A 25,473-nucleotide genomic window follows, 5' to 3' on the forward strand; every position below is an offset into this window, starting at 1 on the left:
TCGTTTTTTATTTAGAATACTTGGAATTGCCACTTCAGGTTGAAAAAAAGGGCAAAATAGTTTGCACATGCCTAATTATGAGACCACCTGACTCTAGAATCCTTAATTATAAGTTCATTTCACTCAAGATGACTAGGATGATGAATTATTAATCTGGAGGGAAAAGCTATAACACAACTTTACCTATAAATAATTCCAAAGTTTCCATGCAAGGACTGGGGGAAGGTCTTCAAGGCTCTTGAAGCAGAGCAGGACATTCAAATATGAGGGGAGAGAGAGCAGGTATTGAGTCAGACAAGGCAACTTCCGGTTTCTCATCATTTAAAAGATTAGATGACAATTGGGATAATATACAAAGCAGATATATTTAATCAACTTTGATTTAAAGAAGAAAAATTAGTTTGGCCAGTTCACGTCAAAATATTTTATATGGCTCAAGTAGAATTTCCATTCAGAGAGTTTTTGTTATCCTTTTCTGAGTGAAATCTCTCTTTAAATAATTGAAATAAGACTGATGATGGGATTAATATGTGAATAATAATTCAGTGTCTATGGCTGTAATCCAGCACAAATCTAATTATGCCTAATCTTACTACACTCATAACTTTATTAATAATGTTGTTCTGATGCTTTGAGCTAAAACAAACAATGTAACAAGCAATATAACTTGAATCCAGAGTTCATATAAATAAAATCAGTTGACTCACTAAGACTTTCTTGCCCTTTCTGCTTCTTCAATCCTATGTAGTCCAAACCACCTCTCCTGGGGATTTGGCAACTTTAAGAAGGCTTCAGTGTAACATTTGTAGGAAAGGGAATTACAAATAATTATGCTATTGATATATTTCTTCAAAACTAATTCTGGATCTTACTGTTCTTATTAATCTGTATAATATAAACATCAGTATCTCAAGATGGTACATATATTGTGGCCTACATTTATTTATTATTTATAAACAATATGAGGTATGCCATCAGTTCCATAGTTTCCAGGAGGCTTATAGTCACAGCATATTAAGAAAATAAATAAAACCAACATAAAAGCATAACCAACATCAGAAAGGCAAAATAATGGAATAGCCCCTAGTATTGCTGTTAACCCAATATGCAGCTCTCTTCTTCAAAGTCTCTGTGGAAAAGCACAATTTTAACTGACCTCAATGAGAATTCTGTTTCAAGGTAATAGTGTAACAAATAACAACACCATCTCTCCACTATATTGGCTTCTACTGCCAGCAGACAGGCAACTACATTCTACGACCCAACTACATTCTGGGTCATCTTCAGTGATAGCCACTTCATAAGGAGAGGCAGAATAACCTTTTGCTTAATTCAGAGGAGTTATAAGCCTGGGGTATATTTTTTGTTTCTGCAAGATTTTCATTTGAGACTTTTTTTGGCTGAAGCTTAAGTGATAGAAGAGATTGATGGGAAGAATTTTTTTGGTGAGTGCCTTTTACTGATCTTATGTTTGTCTCTATCATAATAGTTTATTTACTTTGTTAGCTGAAATAATGGGAATATTCTCAAACAAAATATTGATAACTCAAAAGCAAGTTGTTGCTTCTACAAGTTTCCATTTTTCCTTTTTATATTTCTAAGAGGCTCTAAGTCTGCCTTGTGTAAATTAAATGACTGAAAAGTACTTCATTATTTTATGTTTAATTTTTAAAAAGGAAATTCAATTAATTAATTTATTTATTTATTTTAATTCCATTTATATCCCGCCCTTCTCCGAAGACTCAGGGCGGCTTACAAGCTTAGCAGTAGCCTTCATTCTATGTATATGCCTGCTTATTAGGGCTTTCACACACACCCCAAGCGGCATTATTACAAAGTCAGCTTAATTGCCCCCAACAATCTGGGTCCTCATTTTACCTACCTCGGAAGGATGGAAGGCTGAGTCAACCTTGAGCCTGGTGGGATGCGAACCTGCACTAATTGCAGGCAGCTGGTGTTACTTAAGGAGGCATTAGCCCACTGCTCCACCAAGGCTCTATCAATTAATCAATTATATAAATGTAATATAAACTTATTAGTGGGTTTCTTTTTTATTTATTTTTTTAAAATTAACACTTGTCAGAGTCTATCCAACTGCATACTGGAATGAAACAATCTCCTTCATGCTAATTTAATGAAGGAGCAGGAGAGGACATATCTACATTTATTGTTGATTGACTTGTTGTATGCTACCAAATGTTCCCACTGGAGCCAGTTTAATAAAGATCAGAAATAGCCAGCGATTTTTTTCTACATCCCTAGTGGTCAGTTTGCCATATGAAATCAATTTCAGGCACTATAAAATTTTGAATCTGGGCAGTGGACCTATAGACCTTAAGCATTTAATTCTATACAGTGTTTCTTTTTTATATATGACTTTATTGAATTTAAATAAACCACAAATACAGAATAATACAAAAACATAGAAAAAGAGAAAAACAAGAACAAGAATTATAACAAGAAATGAAAAAATATGAAAAAAAAATAGAAAAAGAGTACTTTCTAACTTTCTTCAGTACAGATACAAATATATAGTAAAGTAACCTGACTCTATATTTAAATAAAAAAATAAAAGCATAATATGTAAATCAGCAAACAAAAGGAAAACAATACACAATATTTCTATAATTGGAACACTTCTAATCATCAAATACCAAAATCAGTTTCATTTCTATTATTTTTTAGCAAGATATTCAAAAGTAGTATCCAAATGGAAACAAAGCTAGACAATTTTTTTTCCATCAAAGTGGTCAGTTTTGCCATCTCATCCAGCTCTATTAATTTCCCAACTTATACTTCCAGCCTAGGACTTGCCTCCTCTATGCGAATAGAAGTCTTGCTGAGGTTATATATAAGAACAAAGTCCCATGTTTTCTTTCAGTTTAGTATCCATCATACCTAAAAATAGAAAGCTTCAGTTTTAATTAACTTTATTTAATTGACTTGGGAGGCCGGTGTGTGGTGTAGTTGGTCCACATAGTGTGGTGGGATGGAGGGTTTGTTGTCACTGTGTGTTGGGGGGAGAGAGCACAGGGGGAGGCTCAGCTAATCTCAATGTACACATGTACTTTGACAATAAAGGTTTATTATTATTATTATTATTATTATTATTATTATTATTATTATTATTATTATTAATTGCATGTTGATTTTTTTAGTATCTTCTGAGTCAAAATACATATTTTGTTCCAATATTTCTTAGCATTTTGCAAGAGATGATAAAAGGTATTAATTGCATTTCCAACACTTATTTGACATTCCCATATACACATTTGTCAGTTTATCAGGTGTTAAATACCAACATCATTTTATACAAATTTTCTTTCACATTGTTTACATGGCTTCTTAAACTTTTTTTTCTCTAGACCCCTTCCCACTTTTAAAAATAATGGAGAACCCCAAAAGAATATAGGTTATCTTTGTTAACATTTATATTAATACTGACACATTCACTGCCATTACTGCTTATCACAGTTGTTTGATGGGATTTTAATATTGTATTATTTTTCAGCATAGGCTGGCAAATAAGTTTGACTTTGCAGACCCCTGAGAAGGTCTTGTGGATGATCAGAGATTCTAGGATCAAACTTTAAGAAACACAATGTAGACAAACTCACAAAGCTTTAACATGTCCTATTTAATGCCAAGTCACTGACAAGTTTACAAAAGTGATACTGTTACTGATATTTAATTTACAACTTCTGTAGACCTAAATACAAAATTATCAAGTTTGGCACATAATAAGTATTTTATATTTAACAATTGTTAGGAAAGCAAGGATTTGCTTTTTGCATCATTTCCCATCTACCCACCCCTATCTTCTACCCAAAATACTTTTCTGGTTTCAAAGTTATAGCACAAAGCAAACTAAGTGCCTATGCATGTCACCTTTTTGGCTTTTTTTGTAATATTTTATTAATTTTCTAATTTTACATTTAAGTATTTAAAAAGCAACATGGTGGCTGGGTTAATTGGTAATTCGATAGGATACAAAAATCTTTAGTACAAATCTCAAGGTACCACATCAAATATTTCCTCTCTTTTTCCCTTAATATCTACTGTCTCATATTTGAACTAATACAGTTCTTATTATATCAACTGAGTAAAAATAGCATTATTACATTTATCAATAAATTTTTAGCTTATACATATCCTAGTTGCTTTTACATTCAATCTTTATAGACAATCAATGTCCTGTTATTTTTCCCAATTTTCAGTTTCCATCAATATTTAAATTTAACTTTTGATATTTATAATTTACTGGTTTTAGGTAACCAAAGTTTTTTTATCTCAATTCATAACAAAGTCTAATATTTAAGATACACATCTTATCTATTTAAGTATATTCTATTTCCCACCATCTTGCATCAACTAGTTAATAATACAATATAACATCCTTATTTTCAACTAATTTCCAAATGTCTTAAATTTAATGACCAAAATTTCCCTTATTTCAACAAATACTTCCTCTTTTTTCCCTTAATATCTCATATTTAAGTCTCATATGTCTCATATTTAAGCTAATACAGTTCTTATTATATCAACAAGTAAAAACATGCTTATTACATTTATCAATAATTTTTAGCTTATATATATCTTAATTACTTTTACATTCAATCTTTATAGACAATCAATATCTTATTCATTTTCCCCCCAATTTTTAATTTCCCATCAATATTCAAATTTAAATTTTCATATTTATACTTCTAAGTTTTAAGTGACCAAAGTTTTCTTTATCTCAATTAATTAACAAAATCTAGTATTCAAAATACACATCTTGTCTATTTGAGTATATTCTATTTTAACTAGTAATATAAAATCCTCTCTAATAAATCAAAAGCCAATTTTCTTTAGCCTTATTCTAGCTTTCTTCCTTTGCCAGCTCGACTTCCATGTCAGTGCTTTGAAGTCATCAAATAGATCTCCCTCTGTTGTTATATATATTATTTGAAATAACAGAGACCATCCAGTCACCAATCTTTTGAAAGGGCTAATGAATCATCTCTCTATTATTCCAAATCCCCATAGTTGTCATGATCTGTGTGTCTTCCCTTTGGACTGTTCTTCTTGCTCCTCAAATTTCTTCTGGTTTATATAAAAAGTCTTTTCCATTTTCAGTGTTGTCAGTCCGTTTTCTGGATTTTCCATTGATTGTATTTGTTGGTCAGTTGAATCCTCTATCATAGTATTTAATTGTTCCACTTCTGTTATCTTCTGAGTAGTTGATTCCTTAATTGTAATCAAAATTTGGGTTCTTGTTCTTTTCTGTAGCATCTTATTTCATCAGAAGCTGAAAGAATTGTTTCATGTATTGCTTTCAACATAAAAAGAATCTGTTCCTGGTCTTCATCCATATTCTCTTGATGGTATGTTAAGTTGAGGGCTTTAAAGTCAGAGAATGAAAATAGCTTTATAACTAGGTATAGGACACAGCTGAGCTTCTCACAGCTGGTATTTGTCAAGGTTGAAAGAGTTTTCTCTGTAGTCTGGGCTTCAAGCCAAGTCTCCTTCAGACAATAACAAGTTGTAATATCAAACATGGTCACAAGATGTCACCATTGCCATTTTTCCAAATTTTTTATAATCCTTTTTCCAATTTTATTTCTTTTTTGTAAATAAAGACCAAAGTCTTCAGTAAAGATAAGAAATCTTTTGGTCCCCAAATTTTAGAAGCATATAAATCCAGTTAGATTAAGGCTATTCTTTCAGTGTATTAACTCCCCGAGATAGTCAGTTGCTGCTATTCTTAGAGGGTGGGATAGAAGTTCACTTCCCTCTCACAAGGGGGAAGATGCTTTGGGCAGCTTTTACAGGAAAAGAAAATACTTGGGATTGAAGAGAGGTTCAGATCTCACCCAGTCTCATCCACAGTGCTTTAGAAGTGCCTGGTGGTAAGTTTGACTTTGGCTGTCTGCAGCCTAGTGACGAGCCATATTTCTATGGCCAGTCATTCATCCGCCAGTTTGGAGGGCTGCCCGGATCGAATGGAAGGGCTACCGCCCTCCCGTGATCAAGTGGGGGTCCCCTCGCTTGTTGCCCCTACAGGGTGACTCTCGGCCCTTTCCAGGGTCCTCCAGCGGAGCAAAACTGAACACAGAAGATGGAGCACAACTTCCAGTAGCTGCGGCGGCCACAATGGCAAACCGGAAACTCCCTTTTGGCATTCTATTAATTCTTTTCCTGGCAGTTACATTTATCATTTACCGACAGTAGCCTTTATTGTTCCAACTTATATTCCACTAATTTTTATTTCATGTTTTAGCAGCTTTGTAGATTGTGTCCTGAAGCTATAGTTACAAAAACTCATTATTCTTTTTTCTTATGTTGATTTCTGATGTACTTTCCTATGGATGAAGTACATTCAGTTCTAATGTATGCAGCATATGTTTCTTTTATATTTTGATAATTGTAATTTAATATTTATTTTCTAATTGGTATAACTACACACTGGTAGTTTTGATATATTTACAAATTATAAATATGCTTGGATATGTTTACAAAGTTTTACATTTTCAGCTTATATTTTTGTTTAAACTGGATGGAAGATGGCTTATATACAATTTCAATCTTTCACACCTAATTTCCAATTAATACTTAATTTCCAATGCTTTGCAAGCTTAATCAGGAAGGAAACCTTTCATAGTACTCAATTCTGATGCATATGTTAATACTTTCTACTTTTATGTAGCTGTAGCAGTAGTTATATTGAAGATAAAACATGTATTAAACATGTATTAAAATGCTATTATAAAATGGGGTGCTTTTGTGGGTTTAAAAAGCCTTTGTATTAGATAATGACATGTTTTTAACAGAATATATAGGGAAAATTTAGGAAAATAAATAATGGGGAGTAATCAGAGTAAATATATGTAATATAAAGCTTTACTTTTTCTGGCCTGACCCAAGTATTTATCCTTGCCCCATCCACTTTCAGAATGGGATTCTGGCATAACTTTAAAAGGCTAAGGTCCCATTCCCTCAGCAATTATTTATACAGAGCACAGGATTTTGTTGAAACTCAAGTTTCAGACATCCAGTACCCTCATCATGTAAATACTTTAAAGATGCCCAATTGACATTGCACATGTAATTTGGATTCCTCTAGAGCAGGGGTGGGGAACCTTGGCTCTTTTATGACTTGTGGACTTCATCTCCCAGAATTCCTGAGCCAGCCGGGAGTTGAAGTCCACAAGTCATAAAAGAGCCAAGGTTCCCCACCCCTGCTTTAGACCTACAGCATAAATATCCACAGGGCAGAAACTGTGTGAGCTCCTACATGAGGAAGGACCCTGATTATGTCAACTCAAGTGGAAGCCAATGCATGTACAATAGTACATTTGTACTCAGTTGTGAGCGTCTGCAAGAGCTGCTGTCATACAAGCAGCCTTGGTTGAGGCAGAAATGTATTCAGAGTGCCTCCTTCTGTTATTCAAGAGTCTGCTACTCTTGCCACTGAAAGAATAAAATTTATATCAGATTGGAATTTAATTCTACTTGCAGCACTACCATAAAATGCCAAGTGTCAAATCATCTAACTAAGTGTCTCATAAAGGTAATATGGGACTGTTGCCAGACATTTCATTACTACAGCATTCTGGGAGGCAAATGATTTTTGAATATCCACATGCTTTAGAGAACTAAAACCGGCATTAAAAAAAAGTTATCCCATTGAATAATAATAGTTTCACATGCGTATAAATTATTTCAACAAAATAAACTTTTGATTTGTCTGCGGCAATGTTTTTCTTAATCATACATTCCCCCACCTCCCCAGATCACTACAGACCTCAGACAGCGTTGTACAGACAGTCATACAGGGACATCAGCTTCTGCACCTATGGCTGCAGGAATCATTGCACTGGCGTTGGAAGCCAAGTAAGTACCTTTGTTTTTGTTTATTTAATGAAAAGTCATTAAGACATAAGATTCTATGCATTCTTTCACTTATTGTTATAAAATGTTATTTTCCTTTAAAAATACTTGCGCGTATTCACATATTAGGAATACCTGAGGAACTGCCTTTTTCTAAGAGTCTCTACTGTCCAACTCAATGTAGCAGATAAGGCAGCGTGCGGATGGGCCATAGTGTGTTGGCTGGCATAAATTAGAAGACAGGCCTTTTCCATCGTGGCTCCTGCTCTCTGGAATATCCTCCTTTGGGAGATTAGAATGCTTCCAACTCTGTTAGCCTTTCATAAAGATTTAGAAACTTGGCTATGTTCCTCAGCCCGGGACACTAAATATATTAAGGGTCCCATTTCTTAGCTTTATAGTTAATTGGCTAATGGCTGCTGTGTATATTTTGGATGTTTCTATTGATTTTAAAGGTTTTTATTGCTTCCATTTTCTTTTCAGTTTTGGAATTGTAAGGAGCCATTGGTTGAGATGGGCAGCTATAGAAATTGGATGAGTGAATGAATGAAATGAATGAATGAATGAATGAATGAATGAATGAATGAATGAATAAATAAATAAATAAATAAATAAATAAATAAATAAATAAATAAATAAATTTAACTTTGGTATTTCTCTCTTTTAAAGTGCATTTAGAGCTTAATCCTAAAAATCAGCATTCCAGATTTGTGTAATGCATCATAAATAATGATAGGTATAGCTCCACCCCTTATAATGAATATAAGATCAAAGTCTATGTATAACCAAATGGTTTTAAGGATAAAACAATAGTTGTAACAGTTAACAATTAGATGTTACATTAAGGCCATCTTCTGTGCATCTCTGATCATTATATTTACTAATTGTTTTATCTTTTTTTTTGAAACCAATATATTTCTGTCTAGATTATAATAAATGCAGCTGAATTACTCCACAATCAAAGTATAGCAGGGTCCTAATCAGCAGTCATTGCAAGGGAGGAGAAGAAGAAAATGGGAGGGCTAGAATGAAACAAGCAGGGTTGCAATATCATGATGGAAGCCTTGTCCCTTTTCTCCTTTTATCACACACAAAGGCAAAGTGGTGGAGCTTGTAACTCAGCACGGCTTTCTTCACTCTGATCAAAGCAGTGACAGGCTGCAAATGCCAGTACCCCAAATTGATAGCTCTAAATAATTTTTAGCAGTGCTTTTTTTGTAAAAGAAAAAGGTGCCGGAACTCACACATGTCATACAACCCGCATTGCCTACCCTACAAGGTTCCATCCAAAAAAGGTGCCGGAACTCCGTTCTGAGCGTTCTATGAGAAAAAAAAGCCCTGATTTTTAGCATATAGAACTCAATGGAGATTCCATCACCCCAAACCACTTTCTTCCTGATTTGGAATTTCTAGCACAGATTTAGTCTGTTTAATCAAGTTGGGTGATTTTAGTTTGCAATTAGAGGGGAACTAAGATGCCATGTTACTTAGTGGAAGAATGACATGTGCATCTTTTACTAATAGCTGCTGGAGAGAAAAAATAATTACCAGGGAAGATTTTATTACTGCAGAAATCCCAGATAGTTTCACAAAAAGGTTTGCTAACTATATACTAGTTTTTCTACTAGCTTACATATGTAGCCCAGGTTACCAAGATTGTCTCTAAAATTATACTTCTCACTTGAGAGGGGGCAGATTTTTGCATATCCTCTATTTTAGCTTAGAGCGGGTTGGGCTAATATTCTTTCACCATTGCTGAACTCAAAACATTTGGTGGACTTTTTATGCTTAATTTAAAATATATTTATATTTTACATAAATTGTATATTTATTTTAAAATTGATTTTTCTTTTCTTTTGTTTTTCTATTTTTCATTTTCTTTTTTTCTTTTTGTTATTTTGTTTTTCTTAGTTTGTGTTAGTGTTTATTGTTTTAATAGCAGTGTTTAACAAAATTACTATAAAACATTAATAATGTTTAAAATAACATTTTTAAAATTTAAGAAAATTTAAGAAAATTCTGATTCCAGTTTTCTAGGCTTCAAACTTTTTGTACTGAATTGCTTAAACTATAGTAATCCAAACAGAAAAGAAAGAAAATGGCTTGTTGCCAGGACTCTTTTGCTAAAAATATGTAAACAAATAGTTGCGATGCACAGTGATTATCAACAATCTACAATGCTTTTCTTAAAATAGTAGTTATATCCAGTTGGCAGTCCTGGTAAATGATGTCCATGAGGTCATGAAGAGTTGAAAGTAACTGAACAACAAAAACAACAAACATCTTTAGAGCTACAGCTACTGACGTCTGAGAAACAGCTGTTTGGGCAATGGATCTTCTTCCTTCTCCTGTAGACCTGGCATTTCTCCCATAACAAAGTTCCTCCAGCTCTCCAAAAGAGTCTTGGAAGCCTTACAAAAATTAAGGGAAATATTTCACTAGTAATATTTTTCTTCAATAAAAGTGATATTACTGGATTTATTGAAAATATACATTTATATTATATGTGCAACCTGAAGGTAACCATGTTTAGTGAGGAATATCGTCTTATTTTCTGATAGGTCTACTTGTTGGAGGGTGCAATTGTAAGTCCAGTGAGGATTTATATATACATACATACATACATTCATACATACATACATACATACATACATACATACATACATATATATATATATATATATATATATATATATATATATATATATACAGAGCCTTGGTGGAGCAGTGGGCTAATGCCTCCTTAAGTAACACCAGCTGCCTGCAATTAGTGCAGGTTCGCGTCCCACCAGGCTCAAGGTTGACTCAGCCTTCCATCTTTCCGAGGTAAGTAAAATGAGGACCCAGATTGTTGGGGGCAATTAATCTGACTTTGTAATAATGCCGCTTGGGGTGTGTGTGAAAGCCCTAATAAGCAGGCATATACATAGAATGAAGGCTACTGCTAAGCTTGTAAGCCGCCCTGAGTCTTCGGAGAAGGACGGGATATAAATGGAATAAAAATAAATAAATAAATAATAAATAATACATACATACATACATACATACATACATGTACAATAATCCTGAAAATGTGAGTCTCGGGTATATTCATATCTAAAACTAGAAACTAGAGACAAGGATCACCATTGGGAAACAACTTCTTTCTCCATCTGCTTCGTACCTAAGAATTTCCCTTCTGTGCTTGTTTTCCGTTTTTTCTGGGTACATTGGGATTTAAAAAAAAAATCTTCCACTGCTGAACAAATATATTTTTATTTTTTAATAATAGTTTGGGACCTATGAGAGGCTCAGAGGCATTCTTGCCTCTTTAGAGCATTGATGTAGGGAACTGCTATTGGTTTTGCTATCAGTATATTACCTTTCCATTTATTTGTTCTTTTTAATTAAAAGAATCTGAAAAAAAATTAGTTGGATGGCAAATAAAAAAAGCTTAGTACCAAGGAGGTATTAACAAAGACATTGGAGCTGACAATCAGATTGTAAAATAGAGAGGGGCCATATGTTTTCTGAAGTGGGAGATTAGAATCTGAAATACTTACCAGTAAGCCGACAAATTATTCCAGAATTTTATGTGCATTTGTTCTTCTTCATTTATTGGATTTTAATGGGAAAGCAGTTCTATTAAAAAATGTCTTCAGTTTGTTACTTTCCAAATCCCTAACCAATTCAGTTTGTTTAGTCACTTAGAAAGCCCTTTTTCTAGAACTTCTGGTTGCAAACCAGTTATTCCCGAAGAATCAGGGATGAGATTATGATGGACATCAGCAGCCAGATGATGAATTCTGGCCAGCAAAGTCTCTCTGGAAAAAGAAGAGATCTTGAAATCATTCACCTGCACTACAGACAACTGCTCCTCATGAGTAGACTGCAGGAACTGAAATTTTTGCAGTTAGTTGTGAACTAAGCAGCCAGAAGCCAAGGACTTTTAGCAAACCCACAACCTTCATGTAGTTTATATAGGTACAAAGTTCATAAGCCCCTCATTTCTTAAACATTTCTGATGTAATTAATTTACAGCCAAAGAGAGATTTTTCTGAATGACAGTATAAGGTTCCACTTGATAAGTTTTTTTTCTGGTTTACAAAGGAATAGACAAAAAAGATTTTTAAGATTTAAAAACCTTTAACCAAAACCTTAACAAGTCGATGAATTTTTTAAAAAAAATGGATTAATGGAACAGTTATTTTGAAAGATTATTTCTTCGATGAAAGTGTTTTTAAATAAACTAGAATTAAGAGAAACAAAGTGGACTTTTATAAAAAAATGTTCTTTGTTTATTATTAAAGAGTATGACAGTTGGTGGATTTTAAAACAAAAGATAAATATGAGCCAGACGGTGATGCTGATTGAAACTGCAGAGTGCTATTAGAGACAAATGTATTAAAGGAACAGGAAGATAAAATAGGAAAAAAGGGCTTTTCTTTCTTCATTGCCTTTTAAAAATTTTAATGCTGAATTATAACATCATAATGGCAATTGCCATAAAAATGCAAGAATGGAGATAAGAATTCTTAAAGCAACCTGCAAAGAAAGGAATTGCATAAGATTTACTTCAAAAATTATTTGTGTAAATGACAATAAATTGGAATCACTTGATACTAAATTGACAGCTTTTGAAAAAGAATGAAAGATTGTAAAGATAAAAGAAGAGATGAAATAAATTAAGAAGATGGAAAGCTCTTCAAAACATATGTGAACATTGCAAGACTGAGTTTGAAATAGAATTGTGGACAAATGATGAACATGTAAGTGCTAAAATTGTGTAAACATTTATTGAAATTTGAAGCAGAATATAAGTGAAAGTGGACTAAAATTCTGATTATAATGTATAGATGGAACAGTGGGAAATATGCAGCTGAAAGGATTGAAATTTACATTGTTATAATCTTAAAGAGAATTTTTATAAAATTATACAGTATATCAATAGTATGCGTCACCAGAGAAATTGTCCAGAAGTTACAAAGGCACTTTAAATCTGTGTTGAAACTGTCAGCTGCAATATTTTATTATGTTTGATGGACATGTAAAAAAGCTAGAAATTTTTAGATTCTATTACATACAGTGATTCAAAGGACTTTAAATATGTGCAATTGAAACCAGAGGCTTTTCTTTTGGGATTGATGGTCAAACAGTTGGGGGAGGGGGGGGGAATTTAGACAGATGTAATTTTGTTTTTCTACATGATGACTACTGTGACAATGCAAAAATTGTATGCACAAAGATGGAAAGTTTTGGCACTAACTATAATCGAGGAATGGTTGGTTAATAAATTGCTGAGATGGCCAATTGGCTTGATCAGAGAAAAGACAATATCTACATGTATTGCTAACTGGAAAAGCCTGATGGACGTTTTGTGTGAAACAGAAAAAAATGAATATATTATCTGTGGCAGGGGTCCCCAGTCCCCAGTCTGTGGAGCAGCACCAGGCTGCAGCATGCCAGAAACCAGGCAGTGCAAACAAGTGAAGTCTTGTCTGCAGGATGTAGGCAGCACACAAAACTACAACCCCTCCAGTCTGCAGAAAAACGTCTCTCCGCAGAACCAATCCCTGCTGCCCAAAAGGTTGAGGGCTGCTGATCTATGGTTTCAATGATTAGGCAGAACAGTTTATAGAAACAACAGAGTTATATTGTAACTATAGACTAAGAGGTAAATTTATAATTGTATTATAACTGCTATAAAGAACATTAATCAATTACTTCTTTGTATCTGTTTTCTTTCATTTCTATATTTCTTTTACTTTTTTCCTTAATGCACTTTTATTTTTTCCTTTGATCCTCTTCCTGTTCCTCCTCTCATTTTATACTAGTTTGTATTAGTTTCTATCTTCTTTAATACAATTATACAATAGGTCTTATTTTTCCACGATGAAACATAACTACAGGATTATAAATGCAAACTTAATTGAGTTAAAATTAAATCTTTAAAATGTGTATATAGCATGTAAAACAAAACATCTACACTTACAAAACATAATGCCAAGTAAGTAGTAAATATGATAAGCAACTGGAATTTTGCCATTAATTCCAGTAGAAAAGTGCATTTACTAATGATAACTATACACTAATTAGTAGTTCTAATTTTTGCAGTGTAATAATTATGTTTTATTTTTCCTCTTCAAATTTACTTTTGGAAAAGAAGAGAAACTATGATTCCTATGTAGAAGATAAGACTGGCAACCACTTAATTTCATATTCAGGGATGCTATCCCTTTTCATTCTAAATTAAATTCTAATTTATCTGACTAGCATAGTTCGAATAATAGTAAGGTAGTCCTTTATGGGTTCTTTTCTTATAAGCAGGTTGTTTTGTTTTTGAAATGTAGCCAATCTTTTACTTAGCATTGGGTACAGCCTTAAATACATTTTTCAGCCTTGGAAAGGTTTAGCAAAAGGGTAATAATTATCCTTTGGGAGATTCAAGCTGTCAATTAAAATTAATGAATCCTTACTTGGTGACTCACACAGATAAAAAATAAAAGCAATAAAACAGATTTTTACAAAGCAATTTTGATAAGTTTTTTCTTACTCTGCTTTAAACAAACAAGACTGAAATCAAGTACCAATATTAATCACTACATGGATGTCACCAGGCAGCTTTCTTTAAAACAGTACAGAAATAATTTGCCACTACCTTCAGTAGATAAGAGAAATTACATCGAAGCCCTGAGAAAGGTGAGAGCTTTGACTCTGGTATGATTCTGTATGGCTGAAATTCCAACAGTCTTTTAAGATAAAGTATTGTTTACCATTACAGCTTATTTTTTCAAATAATCTTGTAATGCATATAAGTAGAGTTATGGGTAATTTTTTACGTTACATAAATAAATGTTATTTTGAGTTATATTCAAATATTGCAGAATTTAACTCCTTGAGGAATTTGGTTATATCTGGGGTGGGTAATACTTAGAGAATTGTATTGAGAGACTAGGAAAGTACTGCTCTTCTAGACATTAGGGACTAGATCAGGGGTGTCGAACTGCCAGCCCATGGGCCAGATGCATCATGCCAAAACCACGTCCACCCCAGCTCCAGCAATGGGAAAAAAGTTGCAGTACGGCATGACACATCATGCGACGTGGCAAGTTTGACACCCCTGGACTAGATTCAAGAAATTTATAATTTATAAAGGTATGAAAATACTATTAATATCAGTAGAAAAGACATGTCACCAGCTGGCTTTCATGTTAATTTAATATATGAACTCATGAGGTGGTTTGATTCTTGTTTGTTTGTTTTGGTAGAATTTGGTAAAATAGAACCTCTTTTTAATTTCATTTTTCTTAATTGTTCTTGGTATTTTGTTACATTTTCTCTATATTTTCTTGAAAAATACTATTTTTAAAAAAGTTCTGTAGTAAAAGATAATTAACTGCTCCCATCAGACAAACATGCTGATCTATTTATATGGGAAGTGATATGAAGATATACTCAATACTCATCATTACAGGGGTTGAGAGTGAACATCAGCAAGATGGGGGACAGAGTGCTGCAATGCAAGCTGCATCGGCAATGCTACATCCATTATCTTGCTAGTTTTGACAGTCTGTCACTCCTGATGGGTCTACTTGCAAATAATAGGTGTTGGCGTGCAAATGATGGCATGTATCACACTATAAGGAAGAAAATGTGAGGACTTCTTTGGGTCAGTGATGGCACTGTTGTAATATACGTTTGGCCAGAATAGACATCTTGATTTATTGCAGGGTCTGGTTTCCATGTTAGAATCTGCTTCTGTGATCTATATTTTAATAAGTCCTCACTGGGATTGAACTATTTCTACCAAATTGTTTATTGATCTAACTGGGTGGGTAGTTCAGATTCTTCAGTGCCTGGTTAAATTCTATCAGTCCAGCATCTCTGTCAAGTAGATCAGAATAAGTATAACTGTAGCATGGAGCCTGGCTGTAAATGATAGATTCGGTTGTGTGTTCTGAGTAGAAAGTGTACCCAAAGTGTGTCCATTGTGTAGTTTTTATGGTGATGTAAGAGAAGTAGGCTTGTTCTATAGACAAGTCCAGGCTGAGTTTAATGATGGGGTAAAGTCGAAGGTATGGTAGAATTTCATGAGAGATTCATTTTCGTGCATCCTGATGATAAAAATGCTATATCTAAAAGGAGAAGTTTCAGAGGGTAACATTGAAGAAAATGTTCCAAGTCAGCCATGAAAATATTGCCAAACTGAGGATGTATGTGCCATATTGATGCCACTAATTTGTAGTACATATTATTGCAGGTTTAAAGCAGTTATAGATGAGTACAAAGTCACACAGTCTCGTAGCAAGACTTCCTGTTTTTGCATCAGTGATGATGCTCCTGATGATATTGTTAAATTGCTAAAATAGTATTGTTAGGAAGATTTACCTGTTTATTTATTCCATTTACAGTACATGTTCTCCCCTCTCCCCTATTTAAGCAAGTGAATCTGGGTGGCAAACAAAATTAAAACAAAATTAAAAAAGCAACTAAAGTGGTACAAAAATGAAAATAGATAGCAAGAATGTTCATTATTATTAATCAGAATTATTTCATACATAATATACCATAACTACTAGTATAGCCAAGAAATCAATCCCTGCACATATCCCCAAAGAGGTTTTTTCCATGAAAATGTTTCACTTCTCATCCAAGAAGCCTTTTGGATGAGAAGCGAAATGTTGCCAGTTGCCTTTTGGAAAAGCATCTTTGGGACAACCATGACCTGGATGATCCAGAATCTCCATACTGTAGACTTCCCTGCAAATATTTGGACACTAAAATTTCTCCCACCTTTGCCCTCCCTCTTCACCACAATAAATCCTATATCAATCTAGCCATTCTGTGCATCTGATGAAGTGAATGATAACACATAAAAGGTTATGCTGCTTAATAAAATTTGTTAGTCAAAAAAAGATGCTACCAGATTCTGTCTGTTCGCTGGAATCCAACCTTGGCAACTTTCAGACGTGAACTTTCAACTCCCTGAATTCCTCAGCCAGCATACTGAAGTTGGTTGGACACCCCTGTTTTAGGGTATCAATTCCACATTTAGCATATCAGTGATCTTTTGAAGACATTCCTGTTTTTCCGTGTCTTTTTCAATCTTCAGTGTCTTTGCAGATGTTGTTATAATGCTGCTTCTTGTCTGTTCTAGCAGCTAGGAGAAATTTCTAGGAGAAAAGCATTACTGCTTTAAAAATTCATAGTTTATGAGCTAGAGTTCATAAAGCCAGCCTGAAGTTTACATTGTCATGTTCACCCTTCACAAACTTGTGTACAAACAAGATACATAACTATGTACTGTAAAGCATTGTTCAATATCGCTTATACTAGAATTTATAATTTTAAATAATGATGTTTTAGAATTTTTACCTTGTGTTTTTTAAATGATAGATGTGGAGATTGTAATAGGAATGGGGGAAAATGTATAGCAACATTTTGATATTTTTTATTTCTCTTTTTCAGTTCTCTTCTGCTTTGTCTGCTAGATCTATATATACTGTAAAGACAAATAGAAGGAAATTAAACTTTTAATTCAATACTCCTGCATTGCTTAACTATAGGTAAAAGGTAAAGGTTCCCCCGCACATGCATGCTAGTCGTTTCCAACTCTAGGGGCCGGTGCTCATCTCCGTTTCAAAGCCGAAGAGCCAGCGCTTGTCCGAGGACGTCTCCGTGGTCATGTGGCCGGCATGACTAGACGCCAAAGGTGCACGGAATGCTGTTACCTTCCCACCGTAGTGGTCCCTATTTTTCTACTTGCATTTTTATGTGCTTTCGAACTGCTAGGTTGGTAGAAGCTGGGACGAGTAACAGGCGCTCAGTCTTACGCGGCACTCGGGATTCGACCCCCCAAACTGCCGACCTTCTGATCGACAAGCTCAGCGTCCTAGCCCACTGAGCCACCATGTCACTTTGCTTAACTATGCAAAATGGCAAAACCCAGGGGAGATATTGAGAAGTAATCTCACAGTGCACCTGGGTCCTTTGCTTAACCACAAAACTAAATATTTTAGATATTTGGATTAAAAATATTAACTATAAATTGGAACAATTTTATAAGTTATAAAATTAGTTAATATTGGAAATTTTAATCAGGATGTTTCTGTTAATAAAGTTAAGAATAATTATTAAAATATGGCATTTATGTTTGTAGATTAACAGGCACCATAGTGTCTCCTAGTGACAACAATGCAAAGTACAAGCAGATACATTTTTGTGACATGAATTTTGAAGAAGTGGAACTATAAACATAGCTTTAAAATAAAAAACAAATGCAAACCAGAAGAATTTTTGACAAACAAAAATTTCTCTGCTATGTTATCTCACTAAATTCTCAGTGATTATACGACTAGTTTGTTCCTAAATATAACTCAGTTGAACCCTATAAAAGTTCAAGAGCTGTCCTTATTAATTCAGGGATGGGCAACCAGATTGGCGGGAGTGAGACCCTCCTCCTGAGATGTGGCCCCCGGGTTCAGATGGGCTTGTTGCTTACATACCTAGTGCCCAGCTGTGTGGCAACAGCCCTGCCCGAACTGCTCGACAACCTCTCAGGGTTGGCGGTGGAGTTCCCCAGGCTTATAGTGCTGGGTGACGTCAACCTGCCTTCCCTGGGAGGATCGCCGGAGTCAGCCCGGGAGTTCATGGCTTCCATGACGGCCATGGACCTGACCCAGGTAATTCAAGGCCCGACTCATGCAGGGGGTCACACTCTCGACCTGGTATTCCTGTCTGGACAGTGGTTGGATGATCTTGGAGGGAGTTCACCAGTCATTGTTCCCCTGTCATGGTCTGACCATTATCTCCTGTGGCTGGTCTTCCGTTATGCCACCCCCCGCTGCTGGGCTGCGGAACCGACCAGATGGTTCCGCCCCAGGCGCCTAATGGACCCAGAACGGTTCCAGATGGCGCTTGGGTCTATACCCATCGCCCTCACAGTCCAGTTGATGCCTTGGTTGATGCCTGGGAAAAGGCGGCCACTGAGACACTCAACTGTGTTGTACCCTTGCGACCCCTGACCCAGCGCAGATCCCGTTGGGCTCCATTGTTTTCTGTGGAGCTCCGGGAGATGAAGCGTCGGAGATGGAGTCTAGAGAGCGGTTGGAGGTCCAGCCATTCCGAATCTGACTGATTGCAGTTAAGAACCTTCATAAGGTCTTATCTTGCTGCAATGAGGACAGCGAAGGCTAATTACTTTGCTGCCATCATTGCGTCCACAGATAATCACCCAGCCGCCCTGTTTAGGGTGACTCGCTCCCTCCTCAATCAGGAGGTGAGAGAGGAGCCCTTGCAGGGGCGAGCCAAGGAGTTTAGTCATCATCTGATGGACAAAATCGCTCAGATCCGGGCCGGTTTGGACTCTAAGTGGGCAGAGTCTGATATGGAGGAATCGGACGGTCTTGAGCATGTTATCTGGACTGAGTTCGATCCTGTTTCCCCTGATGATGTGGACAGGATTATGGGGAGGCTGAGTTCCACCACTTGTTTATTGGACCCGTGTCCCTCTTGGCTAATTTATGCACCTCGGGAGGAGACACGAAGCTGGTTCCAGGCAGTAATATCTGCCTCTTTGAGTGAGGGTGTCTTCCCCGCCACTTTGAAGGAGGCAGTGGTGAGGCCCCTTCTCAAGAAGCCTGCCATGGACCCAGCGATTTTAAACAACTATCGTCCTGTCTCCAACCTTCGCTTTCTGGCGAAGGTTGTTGAGAGTGTGATGGCGCATCCGCTTCCTCTGTTCCTGGAGGAAAGTGATTATCTGGACCCGTACCAATCGGGTTTCAGGCCCAGGCACAGCACGGAGATGGTATTGGTCGCGCTGGTGAATGATCTCTGGCTGGCTCGGGACAGGGGTTGCTCCTCTGTCCTAGTTCTATCAGATCTCTCAGCGGCTTTTGATACCATTGACCATGGTATCCTATTGCGGCATCTCAAGGGGTTGGGAGTGGGAGACACTGTCTTGCAGTGGTTCTCCTCCTATCTCCTGGGCTGCTCGCAATCGGTGTTGACGGGAGGGCAGAGGTCTGCCCCGAGGCCTCTCGTTTGTGGAGTTCCTCAGCAGTCAGTTCTCTCTCCCCTCCTGTTCAACATCTATATGAAGCCACTGGGCGAGATCATTTGTGGTTTCGGGGTGGGGTATCATCAGTACGCTGATGATACCCAACTTTTTTTTCCACCCCGAACCAACCCAGTGATGCCCTTGCCATGATGTCCCGCTGCCTGGAGGCAGTCCGGGTCTGGATGGGGAGAAACAGGCTTCGTCTCAATCCTGCCAAGACTGAGTGGCTGTGCATACTGGCATCTCGGACTAACCAGTCCATTTCATCTTTAATGATGGGGGGTGAGGTGTTACCCCCCATCGATAGGGCTCGCAACTTGGGCATCCTCCTGGATTCGCGGCTCAGTTTTGAAGACCATATAGGAGCCGTGACCAGGGGGGCTTTTGCCCAGGTTCACCTGGTGCACCAGTTGCGGCCCTACCTGGACCGAGATGCCCTGCGCACAGTCACTCATGCGCTCGTGACCTCCCGATTGGGCTACTGCAATGCTCTCTACATGGGGCTGCCCTTGAGGACCACTCGGAGGCTCCAGCTGGTGCAGAATGCAGCCGCGTGGGTTGTGATGGGGGTTTCCCAATACTCCCATGTAACACCTCTACTCCGCGAGCTGCATTGGCTTCCTGTTGCCCTCCGGGTGAGATTCAAGGTACTGGTGATGACCTATAAAGCCCTTAATGGCTTGGGTCCGGGATATCTGAGGGAACACCTGCTGCCGGCATCAAGCTCCCTTCATCCTATGCGCTCCCACAGGGAGGGTCTTCTCAGGGTACTGCCAGTAAAAGATTGCCGGTGGACAATACCCAGGGGGGAGGGCCTTCTCTGTGGGTGCACCGGCCCTTTGGAACCAGCTGCATGTAGAGCTTAGGACTGCCCCTGGCCTTCGCTCATTCCACCGGGACCTGAAGACCTGGCTCTTCGAGCTTTCTGGCCTGGACTGAGAGTATTAACTGGGGTTTTAATTGTATTTTAGTTGTAATTGGGGTTTTTAGTTCAAGGTTACTGTAATCATTTTAATTGTTTTTAATTTTTGTAACTTCTTGTATTTTTTTTTAAAAAACCTTGTGAACCGCCCTGAGTCCTACAGGAGAAGGGCGGTATATAAGTCTAATAAAATAAATTAAAATAAATAAATAAAAACCTTGTAGCAGCAACGGCCATTCTATGCCTTGCATAGAATGTAATATGTACTTCCAGATATCATTCCAAAATTTTTATAGCCAAGATTTCTTTTTCTTTCCTTCCTTTCTAAAGGTACAGAGTACAAAGTCTTCATGAGGCTGAACACATCTGTTTTGTATAATTAAACAAAACTCTTAATCTCCTGTCTATATCATTGGTTTAGCAAACAATCTCTGCTAGATAAGTATTTTCCTTCATTAAGCAGGTGGCTGTGCAACCTGAATATATAAGTAGCTGAATTAAAGGAGAAAGAATTGGGAAATATACAGTATATCAAAGGAATTGTGCAGTAGAAGTTTTGTGCTAGGGCAAGCATAAATTTGATATACTGTACTTCTTTGCTGATTAAGTCTGAAGACCAAATTCAAGACTTTTGGTATTCATGTTGCTTGTTTACTGCAAGGATATATAAATTGACATTGCACAGATATACGTGCAACCATTGTAAAATTTCCACTCATTATATTACACTTTTCACTTTTTCTTGTTTTTATTTCTCTATATGGTTTACCTTGTTAGAGAAGGCCACTTCCTTATTATTTGATTTCAAACTGTTAAAAATATTACACTGTTATTTCTGTAACTGGAACCTTGAAAGCATTTGTACATGAGTAGGTATAAAACAGAATCAACAGATTACACTAGCAAGTACTGTATATGGGTGATGCTATGTAATTAAATCGATTTTAATTCCATCTTTATGAATTTCAATATACATTGGATTTTCTCCATTCAATTTTTTTCTTTGCTCAGTTTTAGTCCTAGAACAGAAATGCACATGGCAAGCAGCAAAAGTATGTCTTGCAGCTTCAGAAGAAGATTAAGGATATTCTTAGAACCTATTCACATAATAAAACATAATATTCTTAGAACAAATAGAACATAATACAGCATAATATGCTTAGAACAGTAAGAACATCATCAGTATCTAAGTTTAAATATGCTTGGGATAAACATGTCCCTCAACCAACGAAAAATAAAAATTAAATAAAAATGAATAAAATATAAAAAAACAAATAGATAAATACCCGGTAAATATTTTTTTTAAAAAAACTGCTAAACTCAAAAGAGCAGATTCAATGGACCATTAGGTCTTTTCCTGCCATCAATTCTCTATGTTTCTAAGAATATTAAAATATCAGAAAATGTATTCGTATCAAGGCAGCAGTTTTATATCTATATAGGAATATTTACAATTGTGGCTGGAATCAAGTCAAATAATTTTGCTTCAGAAACTAAAAATGTGGTACTGCACTACAACCCTAGCCCTTTCTGATAGGAGAACATAATCTGGACATGAATTGTACCAACAGCTATTGATTAAATTATATTAACAGAGCACTATCATATAGGAAAGAATAACAGCAAGATGCTATTATACAAAAGTCTTGTTTATACTGAGTAAATAAGCAATAATGGGATATGAAAGAAATTTTAAGCTTGTAGCTTCAAATATGAAATTAACAGCAATTTTGGATTACTCTGGGACACAAATTTATTTATTCAAAAGAATGGACATAAACATTTTGTCTAAAAGTAGAGAAGTCCTTACACCAATTATGCATCACCAATTTATGATTTTGCTGGCATTATCTACCAAGACTTTACCCCATGTTGTCGTTTTGCCAACAAAGTTTGATTGATTCTGCTATATATGTAGGGCCTAGCCTGTATGCAGGCCAACCCTGAATTATCTATGTAGAAAATTTGTCCTGGCCTCTAACAAGATGAGTCATAAATTGTTTGGGGTGATCTTGTTTGCTGCTGGTTGCTAGGAGGGGTAATTCTTTACAAGTACAGGCATATGCGCACACATAGGCCACAAAAGCTTACGCCTTTGCTCTGTTGTTGATATGATTTTATAATTGTGAGGTATCATTTACCTTGGAGATCCTCTAACTGTTGTTTTTAACTGTTGGGTTTTTAGTCTTTGTATACTATCCAGAGACAATGAGATAGGCAGGCATATAAATTTAAATAAATAAAATATGGGGAGATGCTCGTTTCCTAAATCTAGCAAACTTTGTAAACTCTACCAGCATAAGGATCAGAATCAGGATCGGAAATCTTCCCAGTGCTTTTTTCTCTCCAAGAAGATCTCTTGATCTTCATCTATGCTGTAACATCCTGTCCTTGCAAGCCAAGCATGAAATAATCATTATAAGCACAACCTACAAGGAGATTTTATTTTAATGTTTTTTTCTCATTGTAGCCAAAGTTGCTAGAGCATAGGTATGAACATAACCAGCACACTCTATCTGCAGTTTAGTATAGAGGTGATGCAGTCTCTAATAAAGGAAAATATTTATAGCTCAGGATTGAAATGAGGGGTCCTTGGTGCTCTCTGAGCTTGTTTTCTTGCAGCCATTTCATTACCCAAACAAGGTAACATTATCAGTGCTAGTAAGGACTCCTGGTGATGTTACCTAATTTGGCTAATGAAACGTCTGCAAAAAAACAAGCAAGCTCAGAGACCATCAAGGACTCCTCTTTCCAAGTGTCATGGCAAGGACCTAGCCATATTGAAAAGCAGCCTCACTTCAAAGTGTTGTTTAAATATCACATAATAATTAACTATTATCTATTTTTTCATGCAAATGAAATAGTTTTGTTTGTTAAAACATTGCCTTCAAAATATTAATTATGAAAAGGGACTAATTTAACCCATAATTTATTCTTGCTCTGAATATTTCTGACATGTTTCTGTCTTTTAGATAACCACCTCCATGTCTATACTTTTCTCCTTTTAGAAAATCACATTTTATTGTCTTTTTCTAGTCGTTTACTAACATGGAGGGATATTCAACATATTATTGTAAGGACTTCACGGGCTGGACATCTAATTGCCAATGACTGGAAAACCAATGCAGCTGGTTACAAGGGTAAGTTTTCATTTCATAATCAACATTTCAGGCCTTATTCAATAAAATCCTTACTATTTCTTTATTTCTAAATTTTCCTTTATTTTTAAGTCCAAGTGTTTTCCTACCAGGTATAATTTATGCAGCTTCTTTTTATTTACACTAATAAAGTAAATGAGGTCACAAGATCAAGAATTATGCCTCTTGTATATAGCTGTGTTTTAGGTAAAATAAGGAATCCTCATTACAAAGAAAATATTATTCTTGAAAGTAAAATGATTCTCAGCTATCTCTTATATGGGTTGATTGGAGCAATCTGTTATAAATATTATTCATAAATAAATAATATAAATTTAATCAGTATGCATCTCTAAGAGTAGCATACTACAATATGCATATTGATATTATATGATAAAATTCACTATTAAAAAATTGTGTACTTAAATGTATATATTGGGAATAGTACTAACAAAAATATACTTATTAAGGAATGCATTTTTTTTCTTTTGGAAAATATGTTTCTAACAACTCTTTCACATAAATCAGTTGTTTTAAATAGTGAGACATTTGAATCTTATACATACGCATTAAATGAATGATATTGATTTCAAATTAATATTTATAAGAAAAAGATTCATGACATACAGAGTATAAATGCAGGTGCCTACTAAGGTCATAACAACAAATTCTACGTCATAATTTTCAGTTGGATGTTTAATTTTTTAATCTTTTATGTTGTTCTTATCTATTATAAAATTTACTATATTTTGTGTGAAAACATAAATTGAAAAATGATTCATAGTGTATGTTAATGTTTTATTATTTAATTATTAAATTTATATTCCACCTTTTCTCAAGAAGTGTACTAGCTATCAAATATTTCCTACCGCACTGTCAAAATAACAACAGTATATGCTGGGTATTATTCTAAATGCCACAATAATTGTAGAAAATATTGTTAAAATAATTGAATTCTAGTTTATTATTTATGCAGCTTCATTTATTTGCTACTTTTCTCTGAGAGCATTTTACGTTTCTGTTTTATGTGTTCAACTTATGGAAATCAAACATGAGATAGCATGAAAAATTGATAAATACCACTGGAATATGGTTGAGAAATATTATTGTTCCATATTGCTGGAATGTTATCCATTGTATGAATATAACAAAACAGCTAGGAGGTGTGTCCATTAAATTAATATTTTAAAAACGTTATCTTATTTTCTGTCATGATTATAGTTTTTCATAAAATCTATCCCACTGCATTTTGTAGCAGTTGCAGATTAGTATTCCATACAGTGCAATATATGTATGTAGTTATTCAGTACCTCATACTAAATTATAAAAAGAACAAAGGAACAAAATTATTCCTATTCACAATGGAACTGAAGCATCAACTTTAACCTAATTAAAATGAATAGTTTTAAGTCAATTATTTTGGCAATGTGAGCTGAGCAAGTGGTTTCAATAAAACTATAACTCCCTTTCAACCTCCTGTTAGTTTTGGATGAAGCAAAAGC

At 35.6% G+C, this 25,473-nt stretch overlaps 1 protein-coding gene across 1 annotated transcript in view; it reads left to right on the forward strand.

Moving 5' to 3' along the window:
- PCSK5 (proprotein convertase subtilisin/kexin type 5) overlaps positions 1–25,473 on the forward strand; it is a gene marked incomplete at both ends in the record, with an annotated part of 224,946 nt that overhangs the window by 121,927 nt on the left and 77,546 nt on the right. Inside the window, 2 exons of the mRNA XM_083351165.1 lie at positions 7,775–7,875; positions 23,871–23,974. Coding sequence (XP_083207291.1) covers positions 7,775–7,875; positions 23,871–23,974 — 205 coding nt within the window. The remainder of the gene's footprint in view (positions 1–7,774; positions 7,876–23,870; positions 23,975–25,473) is intronic.

Source organism: Vipera ursinii (assembly GCF_947247035.1).
Source record: "Vipera ursinii genome assembly, chromosome: 2".
In the NCBI taxonomy this organism is placed as follows: domain Eukaryota; kingdom Metazoa; phylum Chordata; class Lepidosauria; order Squamata; family Viperidae; genus Vipera; species Vipera ursinii.